This window comes from Notechis scutatus, chromosome 2 (genome assembly GCF_049901735.1).
Source record: "Notechis scutatus isolate UNSWTSFEM ecotype Mainland chromosome 2, rNotScu1.2, whole genome shotgun sequence".
In the NCBI taxonomy this organism is placed as follows: Eukaryota; Metazoa; Chordata; class Lepidosauria; order Squamata; family Elapidae; genus Notechis; species Notechis scutatus.
The window spans coordinates 150,920,436-150,934,454 of record NC_142010.1 but is presented as its reverse complement, the minus strand read 5'-3'; the positions used below and the strand labels follow the sequence as shown (position 1 = coordinate 150,934,454).

General features: G+C 45.1%; 1 protein-coding gene across 4 annotated transcripts in view; it reads right to left on the bottom strand.

The window, feature by feature from the left end:
* Positions 1–2,640: 2,640 nt before the first annotated feature.
* The window catches only part of OTUD5 (OTU deubiquitinase 5), a 63,916-nt gene continuing 52,537 nt past the window's right edge, over positions 2,641–14,019 (bottom strand). For 3 of the 4 annotated variants that reach the window (XM_026676317.2, XM_087956747.1, XM_026676318.2), the window contains exons 3-9: positions 11,689–11,753; positions 10,720–10,876; positions 10,439–10,587; positions 7,364–7,549; positions 6,982–7,192; positions 5,224–5,337; positions 2,641–4,406 (exon numbers count right to left, since the gene is read on the bottom strand). In XM_026676317.2, the coding sequence (XP_026532102.2) occupies positions 4,285–4,406; positions 5,224–5,337; positions 6,982–7,192; positions 7,364–7,549; positions 10,439–10,587; positions 10,720–10,876; positions 11,689–11,753 (1,004 nt within the window). In that variant the 3' untranslated portion in view covers positions 2,641–4,284. The remainder of the gene's footprint in view (positions 4,407–5,223; positions 5,338–6,981; positions 7,193–7,363; positions 7,550–10,438; positions 10,588–10,719; positions 10,877–11,688; positions 11,754–14,019) is intronic. The other variant, XM_087956748.1, reaches the window with a different exon arrangement.

Below are 14,019 nucleotides of genomic sequence, written 5' to 3'. Positions count from 1 at the left end.
ACTGCCTAAGTCAGTGGTTTCCAAACTTTTTACTCGAAACCATTTATCAGAAAGTCTTTGAGGAACAATCATATGTCCCTTCCTTCAGCACCACTGTAACTTCAGCAGTTGAGTAGACCGTTGGAACTAGGATTCCCTTTATTACCAGAACACATCTTTGAGTGATCTTGATGTCATTTCAACAAATTACCATTGGTAAATTCATTGGTTTTTGTCTTAATAGGAATACGTTGGGAGATTTTCAAATATTTTTTTTAGTATGCATGTCAGTCTTTAAACCAATTTAAATATCCTTGTTGTGACATGTTTGTTTGTTGTCACCAAAGAAAACCACTTTTACTCAATTGTGAATGATTTACCCAGATCTTGGAAGCACTGATCTCTTTCCTCTTCCCCCGCCCCCAATGTCCTTAGACATGAATAGAACGTGGCTACCATCCTCACTCCACTTTGCTTATTTCTGAATTATTCCAATGTTGGAAGCAGCGGCATCTTCGTCTAATATCTCCTGAGATGTCAAAAGGAATGTCAGGGGACATACATTACAGGATCCCCTGCCCCCTCAAAAAAGGATCTCTGCTAACCAAGTTGCAGTACAAACCCTCCGCAAATGGTAGAAAGTACCAGACTCAGAAAATTGAGGTAGGATAATGTACTAGCAACATCTACATCACTGAAATATATAGATCTCCTGGGGACTTTGTATTTTAAAGCAGAGAAAAGCATAGATATGGGGAGGGGGGGGGAATCACCCAGGATAATCTAACTTATCAAGTATTTTACATCTGACATCATGCTGTCTGATCTATAAGATGCAACAGGAACTGGTACCATCCGGGTATTATTTTTATTGCTTTTCTATTTACTAAGCTTCATGCAAACAATGTAAGAAGTAACTAGCAGTCAGATAAATGATTTCTGCCCACTTCCTCTTTTGTTGGTTTTCTGCTTGTAGTTATTTACAGGGAAGCATTTCCCTCAACACAGCAGCCAAGGCATATTGAAAGGGCTGTTTATTCTGTCATCTTGGCATGCCTGGGTTTCTTTCTGGTCCAAATATGGATCAGTCCAACATACATCCTTAGCATGTTAACTCTCCATCTGCCTGCCTGTGGTATGCTCCAAAAACATTGGGCTACAACTCTTATCATCCCATCACTATAACTGCATTTATATTTGGAAGCCAAAATAATTCAAAATCACTTTTCATTGACCAAAATTGCTCCTGCCTCACTGGAAAGCAACAGGGCTTATTTCGAGCCCTGACCCAACACAGCTCTTTCATTCTTAGTTTCAACAGCTCCAGTACTACTTCCAAATAATTCCTCTTTTTGGCCGCAGCTTGGACTTGATGTGACAAAAAGCCAGCGGAAAGTGGCTTCAAACCTACCACTTTGTTATTATGGTTTCTCTCTTAATACTTTCTGGTAAAAGTAGATTGTGACTATCAGACCAGGTTTCTCCAACTCTGGACAACTTAAGCAGTTGCACTGATGTAGTGCCCTCAAATCTATCAGTGCAAGCAGAGTTGAGAAGGGATTGGCATTAGCAGAGAGGAGATTGACTGCTACTTATCAGCTATCCCCCCAGTTCAATACACAAACATGGAAAAGGAAATACCAATCCCCGACTGCCACATGTCAATTAAAAACCTGTCCTCCCTCAGAGGTGATAGCAGAGCAGGTCATAGAAACCTTCAAGATCTCATCAAGAGACAAGCAGCAGCCTGTTAGGTGACCAAGAGGGCAGGCAAGGAATGAGGCCCAGATGCAAACAACAGATCAACAGGAGATGAGATTTGTCTTTTCCTCCCTGGTAGAGACTGAAATCCTGCATGCAAAGATGGCTTTCAGTGTCCACCTTCAAGTCTATCGTGCTGCTTAGGATCTCAATTTGTTGCAAAGGAACAAGGACTAATGGTACTGAGCATGGATATCCTCCATTGAATGCATCTCAAAACCATTTGATTGGTTCTATTAGATCAAAGTCATATGCACACGATTCTCTTCTGCTGACACTGATCTCACAGAAAGTGTGTTTTTGATCATGGGACCTTCATTACTGGATGGGCAGTCCTTGGGTGGAGCACATGACCCAATGGAGGGAGAGAGAGCCACGTGGTATTTTCATTTCAGCAGGTAAACAATGGCTTCCCCATTGGTTCTACTTGGGTGGACTTAAAGAACTGTCCATCGAGGGTCCCTAGAAAAGCACCAGACTCATTGTCAAATGGTGCTTTTTCAACCAGACTCATCAACCAAACATAACCCCTCATTGGCAACAGAATAGGTTTCTGGGAAGCAGAAAACTCAACTGAGCATTTGAGAAATAGCAGCATAAATATTTGCTTCTTGTAGACCAGGGCTGTCAAACTCCCGGCCTGCGGGCCAGATGCCTCACACGCTGGCCACACCCACGCCCGGTTTAGCAAAGGGAGGGGAGAAAGGTCCCGATACGTCACGTGACACCGCCATGAGTTTGACACCCCTGTTGTAGACTGTAAGAGCACCCATCTCATCTTTTCCAAATTCAGTTCCTCCTTCCCCCTCCTCCAATGCAGAGAAGCTCATCATCCATGGTGCACAAGGAAAAAAATCGAAGAAGAAAAAAACAATGAGAGAGAAAAGAGCGTGCAGGAGGTCAACTCTGCCTATATTTTTATTTCAGGCACCAAATACCACTTTTAGACCAGCCATCCGTGGAGTCTCCAGGATCCATCTTCTAAAGCAGCAGATGACTCCCCTCCCCACTTTTCAAAGATGTCTCTTTGAAGCGTCAGAGAGCAACAAATGGGGGGGCAGGAATGTCAGCGTCTCTCCTGTCCCTCCAGGAATTTGGGACTCAGCATGAAGACGCCAAGAGGAGCTGAGCACATGGCTTCTTTACATCTGAGTGTAAAGAAACACTTGTTCAGACCAAGGCTTGGACAGCTAAATGGCCACAATAGGTAGATTATAACTACATATGTAGTGAGGAAGACAACCACCCCTGGAAAAGGTAAGATTACCAGAAACACTTCCTTCCTTGGCTTTTTCGTTTCGTTTCGTTTTAAACTTTCAAGCCAGTCCATCAACAGTCCAGGACCCAGGAGATGCCCCCCAGTTTGAACCAGCCCTTAGTAGGGGAGTCAAAGTCTATTTTTGCCCCCCGGAGAGCTTGGTGCGCCTCCATGTTAGCTGCAGCCTCCATCGCGTTATTTTCTGTCCAGAGTCCATTTGGTTCCCAGTTTCTTTTCCTCTCAGCGTTACCCTAAAGGCAGACCTGCTCAGGGGGGAAAGGTCCTGACACTGACTGGTGAGCGGTGCCCCCCTCTCCCTCTGCTGCTGCTGCTATAGGCACAGGGAGAATCGAAAAGGCAGCAGCAGGAGGGACCAAGGCCAACGGAGCAGAGCCAGGAGAGCAGCTAGACCAGAGAGCTGGACCAACCCATTGGCAAGGGTGGAAGAGGGGATGCCTGCCGGGTGGTCAAGAGCCACAAGTGAAGAAAAAAAGAAAAGGAAAAAAAAAAAAGAGGTGGGTGGGAAGAGAAAAGAGAGGCTATTGCACTGAGTGAAAAAGGAGGGACAGCATCTTACAGGTAAGAGGGAGGGGGGAGTTTTCTTTGGAGGAAGGCAGAATGATTTCAAATGGCTGCAGATTTAGGACCCGCTTTGCTGAAAATGTTTTTCCCTCAGGGCAGGGAATGTGGCTGAAAGAGCAAAAAAAAAAAAAAAAGTGGTGTCCTATCAGCTCCTCTTCTCCTTGCCCCCAAAGTACACGATTCCCCCGCAGCCTCCAGGGTGAGGGAAACCAGCAGGCCGTACAGTGGCATTTTCCTTCTAGTGAGGCTCTCTCTCTCTCTCTCTCTCCACACCCCTAAAGCCAACGTCCGTTCTCCTCCCCTTCTCTCTCCCCCCCCTCCATCACCCGCAGGCAAAGCTCTACCTCTCCAATCCAAGGGAAGGGGGCTCTCTTGAGGACCAGTTCAATTCCTGTTTCTTTCTTTTTTTTTTTTTAATAACGAAAAACGGCAGATGAAGGGGAAGCCCAGCATGCCCCAGTCTGTGAGTGTTTCAGCTCCTTGTGGAAGAGATCCTGTCCCTCTCTTGCGCCTGTCTGTTTCCCAGCACACCAGAGGGGAGAGTCTTCTGCGGAGAGCCAAAAGTGGGGAGAGCAAAGGGGCAACGGAAGGAGCCTTGATCAGCAGCGGTGGAGGAGGGGAGGGGTCCCAAGTGTCATCATCCTTCCTGCCAAAAACATGCACCGAAGGGGTGTCAGGCGAGCGCAAGAGCCGGACATCAGGCATCAACTCTTGTCGGAACCACTGTCTCTGTGCAGGGCGCCTTTCTTCATGCTTTCCAAGTACTCCTGTTGCGAAACGGCCAGCACCGAGGCCAGGATCTCATCGTCATCCCAGTCGCTCAGACCTGGCCAAAGACAGTCAAAGGAGGGGAGAGAGCAGAATGAGGGAATCGTGTCTATCGAATAAGCTCGGCTCTGCCTCTACCGGCACAGTCAGTGCTCAAGGATGGGAAAAACTGTGTGCTTCTTCCAATCCTGCTTTGTACACTGCCCACGTCACCCGTTCTCTTGATTCTCCTGGCCACCATCCTCTTTCACACCCAGAGCCAGTTTAATTCCCCTGCCACAAGTCCATTCCCACCAGCCCATGTAATGCTCTGAACGGGGCTGCGGAGACCTTGCACGCTTAACCACTTGTGGCTTTCCCAGGTGCATTTCTACAGAGCCCATGTGGACCCTGTGCTGCTGAATTTGGGCGAGATTCCCAGCCTTCCCATTTTTTTAATTGGGTAAATTCTAAAAACAAGCGTGATGCTCTAATGGAAATTACAACGCCCTTATTTTGACTATATTCTTTTTTTCCTATACCAAAAAGAAAAACAAACAGACAAATGATCATCATCGCGCTGTGGATAAATAAATATGAAGATCTGGTTGCCCTGGACACCTGTGTGGCCGCAGCTACTAGACAACATCGCCTTGTGTAAAAGCCAGCTGTTTTGTAGAGCAGTTTAAACCTTTACATCCAGTCCACAAGATTAAGGATCAAATGTTGGGAGCATTTTAACATGTGAGGTTCTGTAGAGTGAAACTAAAGAGACGGACTATAACACTGGCATGGCTTTCAGCGCCAGAAGGCATTGCTTTTTAAAGGTATGAAAGCTGAAAACCAGCTAATCCAAGAGTCCAGCCATGCCTGCGGGACAAAATGAGGGCACTTACCGAACGCTGTGGGCGACATCTGTTGCATTATTGCCCGGCACTCCAGGGCTGGATACAATGACACTAAGGGTGGGGTTACTCGCCCGCCGCCTGCAGACAGCTGGCTGCTTGTACCTGTGAGAGGTGGAAACTGCAAATGAAAACTTTGCATTGCAGGATTCAGAACTGAGTGACCTATTGCAGACGGTTATCTGAAGACTTGGAAGTTTACATAAGTGCAACTTTCTTTAGACAAATGACAACAATTATTTTCCGTTGAAAAGTAACACCTGAAAGATCTACATTTCTTGGGAACGCAAAATGTCTGTCACTATTTTGCAAGGCAGAAATTAGCATTGATAAAACAATCCATGAGGCAAGATAAGATTCCTAAGAATTTCAACTTTTTTTAAAAAAAAAAGGGTGTGTGTGTAGCTACCAATCCTAATGTAATGCACAAGGGTTAAAAAAACAGTGTGGATTCTGTGGAAACATGACACATAAATTATGACCCAACTTCATCATCCATTTACTATTCTCTCTGCAATAGAATCATTCAAGATGCCATTTAAACTGTGGGTAGATGGGTTGCAGTGGTTGATTTTGCCACCCCCTAGGCCAGAAAACAAAGATAAAATTCTGATTAGGATATCCCTTCCCAACAATGGCACTTCAGCAGAACATGGCTACGAAGGTCTGCCTTTGGGGGGGAAAAAAAACCCCTCCTTTCTAACTACTAGATATTAAGCTATTTGCGTCTCTGGGTTGTTCTGCTCTTCTGAATTGCCTTCTTTTAGTTTGTAACTCTGCAAAGCTAAATCTTATGTTAAAGTTATCTGTGCTTAAGAATTGGATATTTGGGCCAAAAAGGGCATTATCTCTGACTTTTGTTTGTGTAGACTTTAACACGCTATTATATTTTCATTAATATAGTTTCTCAAAGAGCTCTATTAAAAAGTGTCTGGCAAGTTCCCGAATGCATGAAAAAATCAGCTCTCTCATCTTCACTCCTGCTCTAATCAGATTACCATCTATTTTCTCCGAACTGCATTGTCAGAATTCAAAACTGGCTGGGAAGGATGAAGCTATGAAGGAAGAAAGCACAGTGCTCTTCCAGTCACCCTTTGCACCTTCAAAAGGAAGATCCAGTCTCTGTAAGTTAAGATATATTGTAGTTTGTTAAGTAGCATCTGTAGTATGGTTTTAATACTATTGCACAAGTAACTTGGTTCCTGGATGAAAACCCGGGGCAACTACTTCCTATGTAGGCAGGAATTGACATGTTGCATAACCATCCCTGTCTTATGGCTGACAATTAAAAATACATAGAAGCCTTTTTCTCCCCCCAAAAATCTTTCAGGTGTTTTGTTATACTGAAATGATGTGCTGGCACTTGTCTGACCTGTGTCTCAAGGAAAAGTCAACTTCCCAATTCATTTAGCAATCTTTTCACGTAATGGTCTGAGTGCCTCATGCCAGAAACATTAAGTGTCCGAAAACTTATGGTATGAAGAATTTAGGGATATCGCATGACAATACTGCAGTCTTATAAAATGTAGTAACCCAGGGAGATCCCAGACATTTTTGTAAATTGGGAGGTCCCAGGCCCTGTCTAAGGATTCTGTAAGAGTCACGCTGCCAGACACTGCCCTATAATGTCCCAGATGCTACAAGAGAGAGTATTATAGGGCAGTGCCTGGCAGCGTGACTCTTATAGCATTATACCCCAATCCACAGAATTGTCTTACAGCATTACACCCCAATCCACAGAACACTCACCTGGAGCACAGGGCGAGGGGGGCTTGGTAAGTGCTAGGGCTGCAGTGCTTCCAGGAGAAGGGGGCTTGGCAGCACTCAGCTCATTGTGCAGGTCGGGATGTTCTGGGGAAGAAGCTGAACTGCGCTGGCGTGGGGAACGGCCACTCCATTCTTCCAAACCGCTCGCTGCGGCCGCCGTGGCAGAGCTGCAGGTAGCGCTGGCTTTGCGGGGCTGAGGGAAGAAGAGCGAGGGTGCTCGTCAGGGGGCTAGGGCCTTTTTTAAAATTTCCGTGGCCAAAAAGGGCTAGTTATACTCATGCCCATGCCCGCAGTCCTGCAGGGACCCCGAGGTATCCCGACAGCTCTTATTTTGCCTCCCTGTACGAAGAAAAGAAAGCCAAACCTGTCTGGCTTGCTTTTCCTGGTCACGCAGCCACTGCAAATAAGACTCTCTGGCAACCTGTTCTTCGATGGCCTCATTGGTGGCTTCCCAGTCAGTCGCTCGCTTTTTATCCTCCAGCATCTGCTGCTCGATCCAGGACTCCTCCGAGGTCTTGATGGCATTCTTCATCAAGGACTGCTCTGCATACTACAAGGAGCAAAAGGAGATTTAGCAAGCCCATCGCAGTCCCAATAACCCGAAGCCTTTTTTTTTCTCTCTCTTCCTCTCTTGAACAGAGAAGCTTCAAAATGTGAATATCCCTCCAAATACCAGCACTGGGGCAGAATGGGAAGCATTTTCCCGGTGGTCACCTAGGGAGAACAGACAACAGACAGGTGCTCAGTTTCTCCCCGGCACAGGGAAGAGATGGGTTAAATCACTGTAAACAATATATAAACAGCCTTGGAGAATGGTTGCTTTGCTAGAACTAGGAGGGAGACCAAAGGTAGTCTCCTAGTAGCTGAGGGGCCAGGCCGGGAAAACTTTCTATTATCATGGCAGCTTGAAGATATGTGGATTTCCAGAATTCCCCAGCCGAGAGGATGTGCTAGAGCTGCTTGGCCAGGTGGTTACTTGAGAAGTGTACAGAGATAGTAGGCCATGATTTGAACAGATTCTCTTGTCCCTAAAGGATGTGGGACCTCCGACCTATGCACTATAGAAGTGTGTGTTTCTCAACCTTGATGACTTTAAGATGTGTGGACTGGCTGATGCATGTGTGAACATGCTGGCTGTGGAATTCCGGGAGTTGAAGTCCACGCATCTTAAAGTTGCCAAGGCTGAAAAATACTGCACTACAGCTTAAAAAGAGCTATCTGTTGTTTTAAAATGTATTTTTGAAGACAGAAAAAGTAGGGTCAAATTATTTTTTATCAAATGTGACAAAGCTCTATTGGAGCAACTGTTTTATACTTTGGGAAAGAGGTGCGTGTGTTAAAGCTCCCCCAAATTTTGGGGGTAGTCCTCTTCTCCAGCATCCTTCACTCCAAATGTTGCCGTCAACATATACACTGCTCAAAAAAATACAGGGAACACAAAAATAAGACATCCTAGATCTGAATGAATGAAATATTCTTATTAAATAGTTTGTTCATTACATAGTTGAATGTGCTGACAACAAACTCACACAAAAATTATCAATGGAAATCAAATTTAGCAACCCATGGAGGTCTGGATTTGGAGTTACACTCAAAATTAAAGTGGAAAAAACACTACAGGCTGATCCAACTTTGATGTAATGTCCTTAAAACAAATCAAAATGAGGCTCAGTAGTGTGTGTGGCCTCCACGTGCCTGTATGACCTCCCTACAACGCCTGGGCATGCTCCTGGATGAGGTGGCGGATGGTCTCCTGAGGGATCTCCTCCCACACCTGGACTAAAGCATCCCCCAACTCCTGGACAGTCCTGGTGGATGGAGCGAGACATGATGTCCCAGATGTGCTCAGTTGGATTCAGGTCTGGGGAACGGGAGGGCCAGTCCATAGCATCAATGCCTTCGTCTTCCAGGAACTGCTGACACACTCCAGCCACATGAGGTCTAGCATTGTCTTGCATTAGGAGGAACCCAGGGCCAACCACACCAGCATATGGTCTCACAGGGGATCTGAGGATCTCATCTCGGTACCTAATGGCAATCAGGCCACCTCTGGCGAGCACATGGAGGGCTGTGCGGCTCCCTAAAGAAATGCCACCCCACACCATTACTGACCCACTGCCAAACCGGTCATGCTGGAGGATGTTGCAGGCAGAACGTTCTCCACAGCATCTCCAGACCCTGTCACGTCTGTCACATGTGCTCAGTGTGAACCTGCTTTCATCTGTGAAGAGCACAGGGCGCCAGTGGTGAATTTGCCAATCTTGGTATTCTCTGGCAAATGCCAAACATCCTGCACGGTGTTGGGCTGTAAGCACAACCCCCACCTGTGGACGTCGGGCCCTCATACCACCCTCATGGAGTCTGTTTATGACCGTTTGAGCAGCCACAGGCACATTTGTGGCCCGCTGGAGGTCATTTTGCAGGGCTCTGGCAGTGCTCCTCCTGTCCCTCCTTGCACAAAGGTGGAGGTAGTGGTCCTGATGCTGGGTTGTTGCCCTCCTATGGCCTCCTCCATGTCTTCTGATATACTGGCCTGTCTCCTGGAAGTGCCTCCATGCTCTGGACACTACGCTAACAGACACAGCAAACCTTCTTGCCACAGCTCGCATTGATGTGCCATCCTGGATGAGCTGCACTACCTGAGCCACTTGTGTGGGTTGTAGACTCCATCTCATGCTACCACTAGAGTGAAAGCACCGCCAGCATTCAAAAGTGACCAAACCATCAGCCAGAAAGCATAGGAACTGAGAAGTGGTCTGTAGTCACCACCTGCAGAACCACTCCTTTATTGGGGATGTCTTGCTAACTGCCTATGCTTTCCACCTGTTGTCTATTCCATTTGCACAACAGCATGTGAAATTGATTGTCAATCAGTGTTGCTACCTAAGTGGACAGTTTGATTTCACAGAAGTGTGATTGACTTGGAGTTACATTGTGTTGTTTAAGTGTTCCCTTTATTTTTTTGAGCAGTGTATTTTTGAATGAGGCAGAAAGGGAAAATAGTAACATAATGATTACAAGGAAAATAATTATATGATAGCCGTAGTTAAGGACTTGAATTAAGTTAAAGTTCAATCAAAATGAGAATTTGCCTAGGGTCCAGCTATTTATGTTAGACATGCCCGTTTTTGGAATGCAGCTGCAAAAGCCAAACACAGATCTTAGAATATCCCCTCCCAATGTTGTGTGTCCATATTGGAAAGTTGTGTTCACAAAACACACTATGCAAGTTTCTTGTAACTTATAACAGTTATAAAATTCTCTTTGCTCCAATTTTCCAAAGCCAGGCTGTGGCCACGTTCCTGGCTATTATCCTGGATAATCGTGAAGCTAATAATAGTCCAGCTCATGAAGAACGAGAATGGAACAGGACATTGGTCACCAACCTTTTGCCCATCCTAAAAAGCCTCCCCCCAGATGTCGACCAGGAAAAACTCACCCCTGGCTTGAAGGAGGGCAGCCCTAGTCCCACCCCAATGGTGGCCTTGTTGGGGTTCACCACGGAGTTGTAATGTATGTTGCGGTGATAGCTCACCCGGATGGGTTCATCCTCATTCTGATGGATGCCATGGAAAGTATTGATGGGCTCTGGAAGGGAAAAATGGCAGCACAGGATGGGTGACCTTGGCTCTTCTGTAGGACAGGCAGGGAACCAACAACTCCACTTGCCCGGATGGAAGAATCAGGGATGCAACTGAAACAGGGAACAGGTGCCTATACCTGTGCCATACTGGTAAACCTCCACAGGTCGGTTGTACATCTCTGCCATAGCCTGCATCTCAATATGGTTGCCATGACAGTTGTTTTTCCGTTTGCGGTTAATGTAAGTGGTGAAATCTTCTGTCACATAATTGGAGAAGTAGTCGGCATTCTTCATCTGAAATGAGAGATGGCCTCAAGATGAGAGGGAAGCAGACAGACTCCCAGGTGGGCAAAAGAAGCAAGAGGAGGACAATAAGTGACCAAAGGTGGTCTTGCAATATAAATCCTTGACGCTTTATCCAGTCAGTGAAAAAAAGGGCTCCCTTGGCTCCCCGATCACTGGAGCTCAAACAGTGGGAGTCATGTTTGAACAAGGCCACCTGTACAACCGAGTTAACCCAGAGACATGGGAATTCTTGGGGGGGGGGGAGTGGGGAGGGAAGCAGCTTCTCCTCCCGCATACCCAAAGGAATTTTGCAGAATCGTTTCCCTTTCGATGAGATTGTGCAAGGCCAGGGCTGCCCCTATCGCTTGGAAGCCATTTACAGATGGCTCTGCCTGAACCCCAACCTTCAGAAGCAGCTGCTTAATACCGAAATTTAGTCTTGACACCTTTTGATCTGTGCTAGCAAATTGGGGGGGTGGGGGTGGAGTGGGGGGGGGACAGGAATGCTTTGGGTTTGTTCTTAACAGTGAAATGCGGCTATGCGTTGCAGATGCAAATTTAACAAACAAAAAAAACAAAAAAACGGGAGGCCTTTTTTTCACTGTCTGGATAACTGATGAGTGTAATAGCAGATACAGAGCTTCAGGTTTCAGAGAAATTCCTCTGCAGGAAAGAGGCACTTTTTCCAGAGACAGCTGCCCAGGAGCCTAACCTGATCTGCCCTGGTTCTTGCCAGGATGCCTGACAGCTGCAGTCCTGAATGTCAGATTCAGAGATGGCGGTGGAAATCTGCCCTCCACAGCACTCCCGCTCTCACTCACCAAGTAGTCCATGCAGTGCTTCCTGACCACTTCATGCATGTCTTGGTCACCGTATACCTGGTCAGCTAGGAAAAGGAAACAGGAGAGCAGCGTCAGTGCAACACCACACTTGGGGCTTCCCGAGAAAGGCCTAGAAAAAGTAGGTGCAGAAATGTAGGCCTCAATCCCTTTTTTCCTTGCATCTCTGGGAAAGAGACGAGGCGTAGAGCCACCCCATCGTCAGCAATGCCTGAAGACCAATTTCTCAGCCTTTCTTTTCATCTTTACTCTGACCTCTTAACTAACCTTTTAAGCAATACTATTTAATAATTAGTACCGAGGTTTGCTCTTCACCCAGTCCTACTCCTTGCTTTTTTTTTTCTTTTGGTGTCATATCTTCCAGGCCACCAGTTTTCTGACTGTATGTAAGCTATTCAAAGATCCTGAAGAATGATCAATAAGAGTAAAAAAAGTGAGCTCTTTTGGAATCTGCAGCCAAGAAAGCCTCAACCCCAAATCAGTTTCTTGATACTTTTAACTGGGATGGAAATTCAGTTCCAGTTTTTTTCTGAGCAAAGAAATAAGTTTTTTTATTTTTATTTATTTATTTATTTATTTATGAATAGAATAGAATACTTTATTGGCCAAGTGTGACTGGACACACAAGGAATTTGTCTTAGTGCATATGCTCTCAGTGTACATAAAAGAAAAGATACATTCGTCAGCAGTCGAGAATCATAAAGTATGACACTTAATTATAGTCATAGGGTACAATAAGCAATCAATCATACTAGGAAAGAGTCAATATAAATTGTAAGTATACAAGCAACAAAGTTACAGTCATACAGTCACAAGTGAGAGGGCATGGGTGATAGATAAGGAGTGATGACAAGATTTAACAGTAATAGTAGTGCAGACTTTGTAATAGTTGAACAGGGTTGAGGGAATTATTTGTTTAGTAGAGTGATGGCTTTCGGGAAAAAACTATCCTTGTATCCAGTTGTTCCGTGTGCAGTGCTCTATAGTGTTGTTTTGAGGGAAGGAGTTGAAACAGTTTCTGTCCGGGATGTGAGGGGTCTGTAAATATTTTCACAGCCCTCTTTTTGACTTGTGCAGTATACAGATCCTCGATTGAAGGCAGGTTGGTAGTAGTTGTTTTTTTCTGCAGTCCTAATTACTCTCTGAAGTCTGTGTCTATCCTGTTGGGTTGCAGAACCAAACCAGACGGTTATAGAGGTGCAGATGACAGACTCAATCGTTCCTCTGTAGAACTGTATCAGCAGCTCCTTCAGCAGTTTGAGCTTTCTGAGTTGGCGCAGAAAGAACATTCTTTGTTGTGCTTTTTTGATGACATTTTTGATGTTAGGTGTCCATTTTAGGTCATGTGATATAGTAGAACCTAGAAATGTGAAGGTCTCTACTGTTGATACGGTGCTGTCTAGTATTGTAAGAGGTAGTAGTATGGGAGGGTTTCTTCTAAAGTCTATCACTATTTCTATGGTTTTGAGTGTGTTCAGTTCCAGATTGTTCCTGTCACACCACGAGGCAAGTTGTATAAGTTGTCTGTATGCGGGTTCATCGTTGTCTCGAATGTGACCAATCACTGTTGTGTCATCAGCAAACTAAATACAAGTTGTTTAGCAGTACAGCAAATCAAAGGAGGAGGAAGTAAGAGATGCCATAAGAGACATTGGCTTCTCTCCTTCTCTTAAGTTGAAATGCAAAGTCAGCAATCATTATTTGGCTTCTACAATTCAATACTTTCTTGAAGGCAAGTACTACCAATCCCATGTCTCATTTTGAAGGATTTGGTTGATCAACTTCTACAACTTCCATCAAGATTCAAATCTTCTCATGGCAGTTAAACATGGAATTAGGGGTTTGCCTTTATAGTATGCAATTTTACTCCATCAGTACCATCTGCACCACATCTTTGTTATATGTTTTATCAGTTAAAAAACATTTGATCAGGGACATCCATTAAATTGAAAAATATTTGTTTCCTCTTTCTTCTAGTACTAAATTAGTTTCCCCCTTTTGCCATAACTTTACCCTTCTACGTGCAGTTCAAAAATAAGTCAAACTACATCTTTCACTGAGTAATCTAGCAATCAAAACCTGAAAGCTCTGGTTCCATTCTTCATCAACTAAAACCACAATGAAGGAACAAATGAAACCGTAATGAAGCTGATAAGAGGTGCTGAAAAGACAACGAAAAGCAAGACAAAGCAGCTTTCCCATCTTAAAATGGAAGCCTCTGCAGGTTAGATGGAGATAATTCCAGAGACAAGTGAGGAAAAAGCTTACTGATGCAAAGTTCAGGAGGATCACGCAGAATGAGAGGCAGGCAAA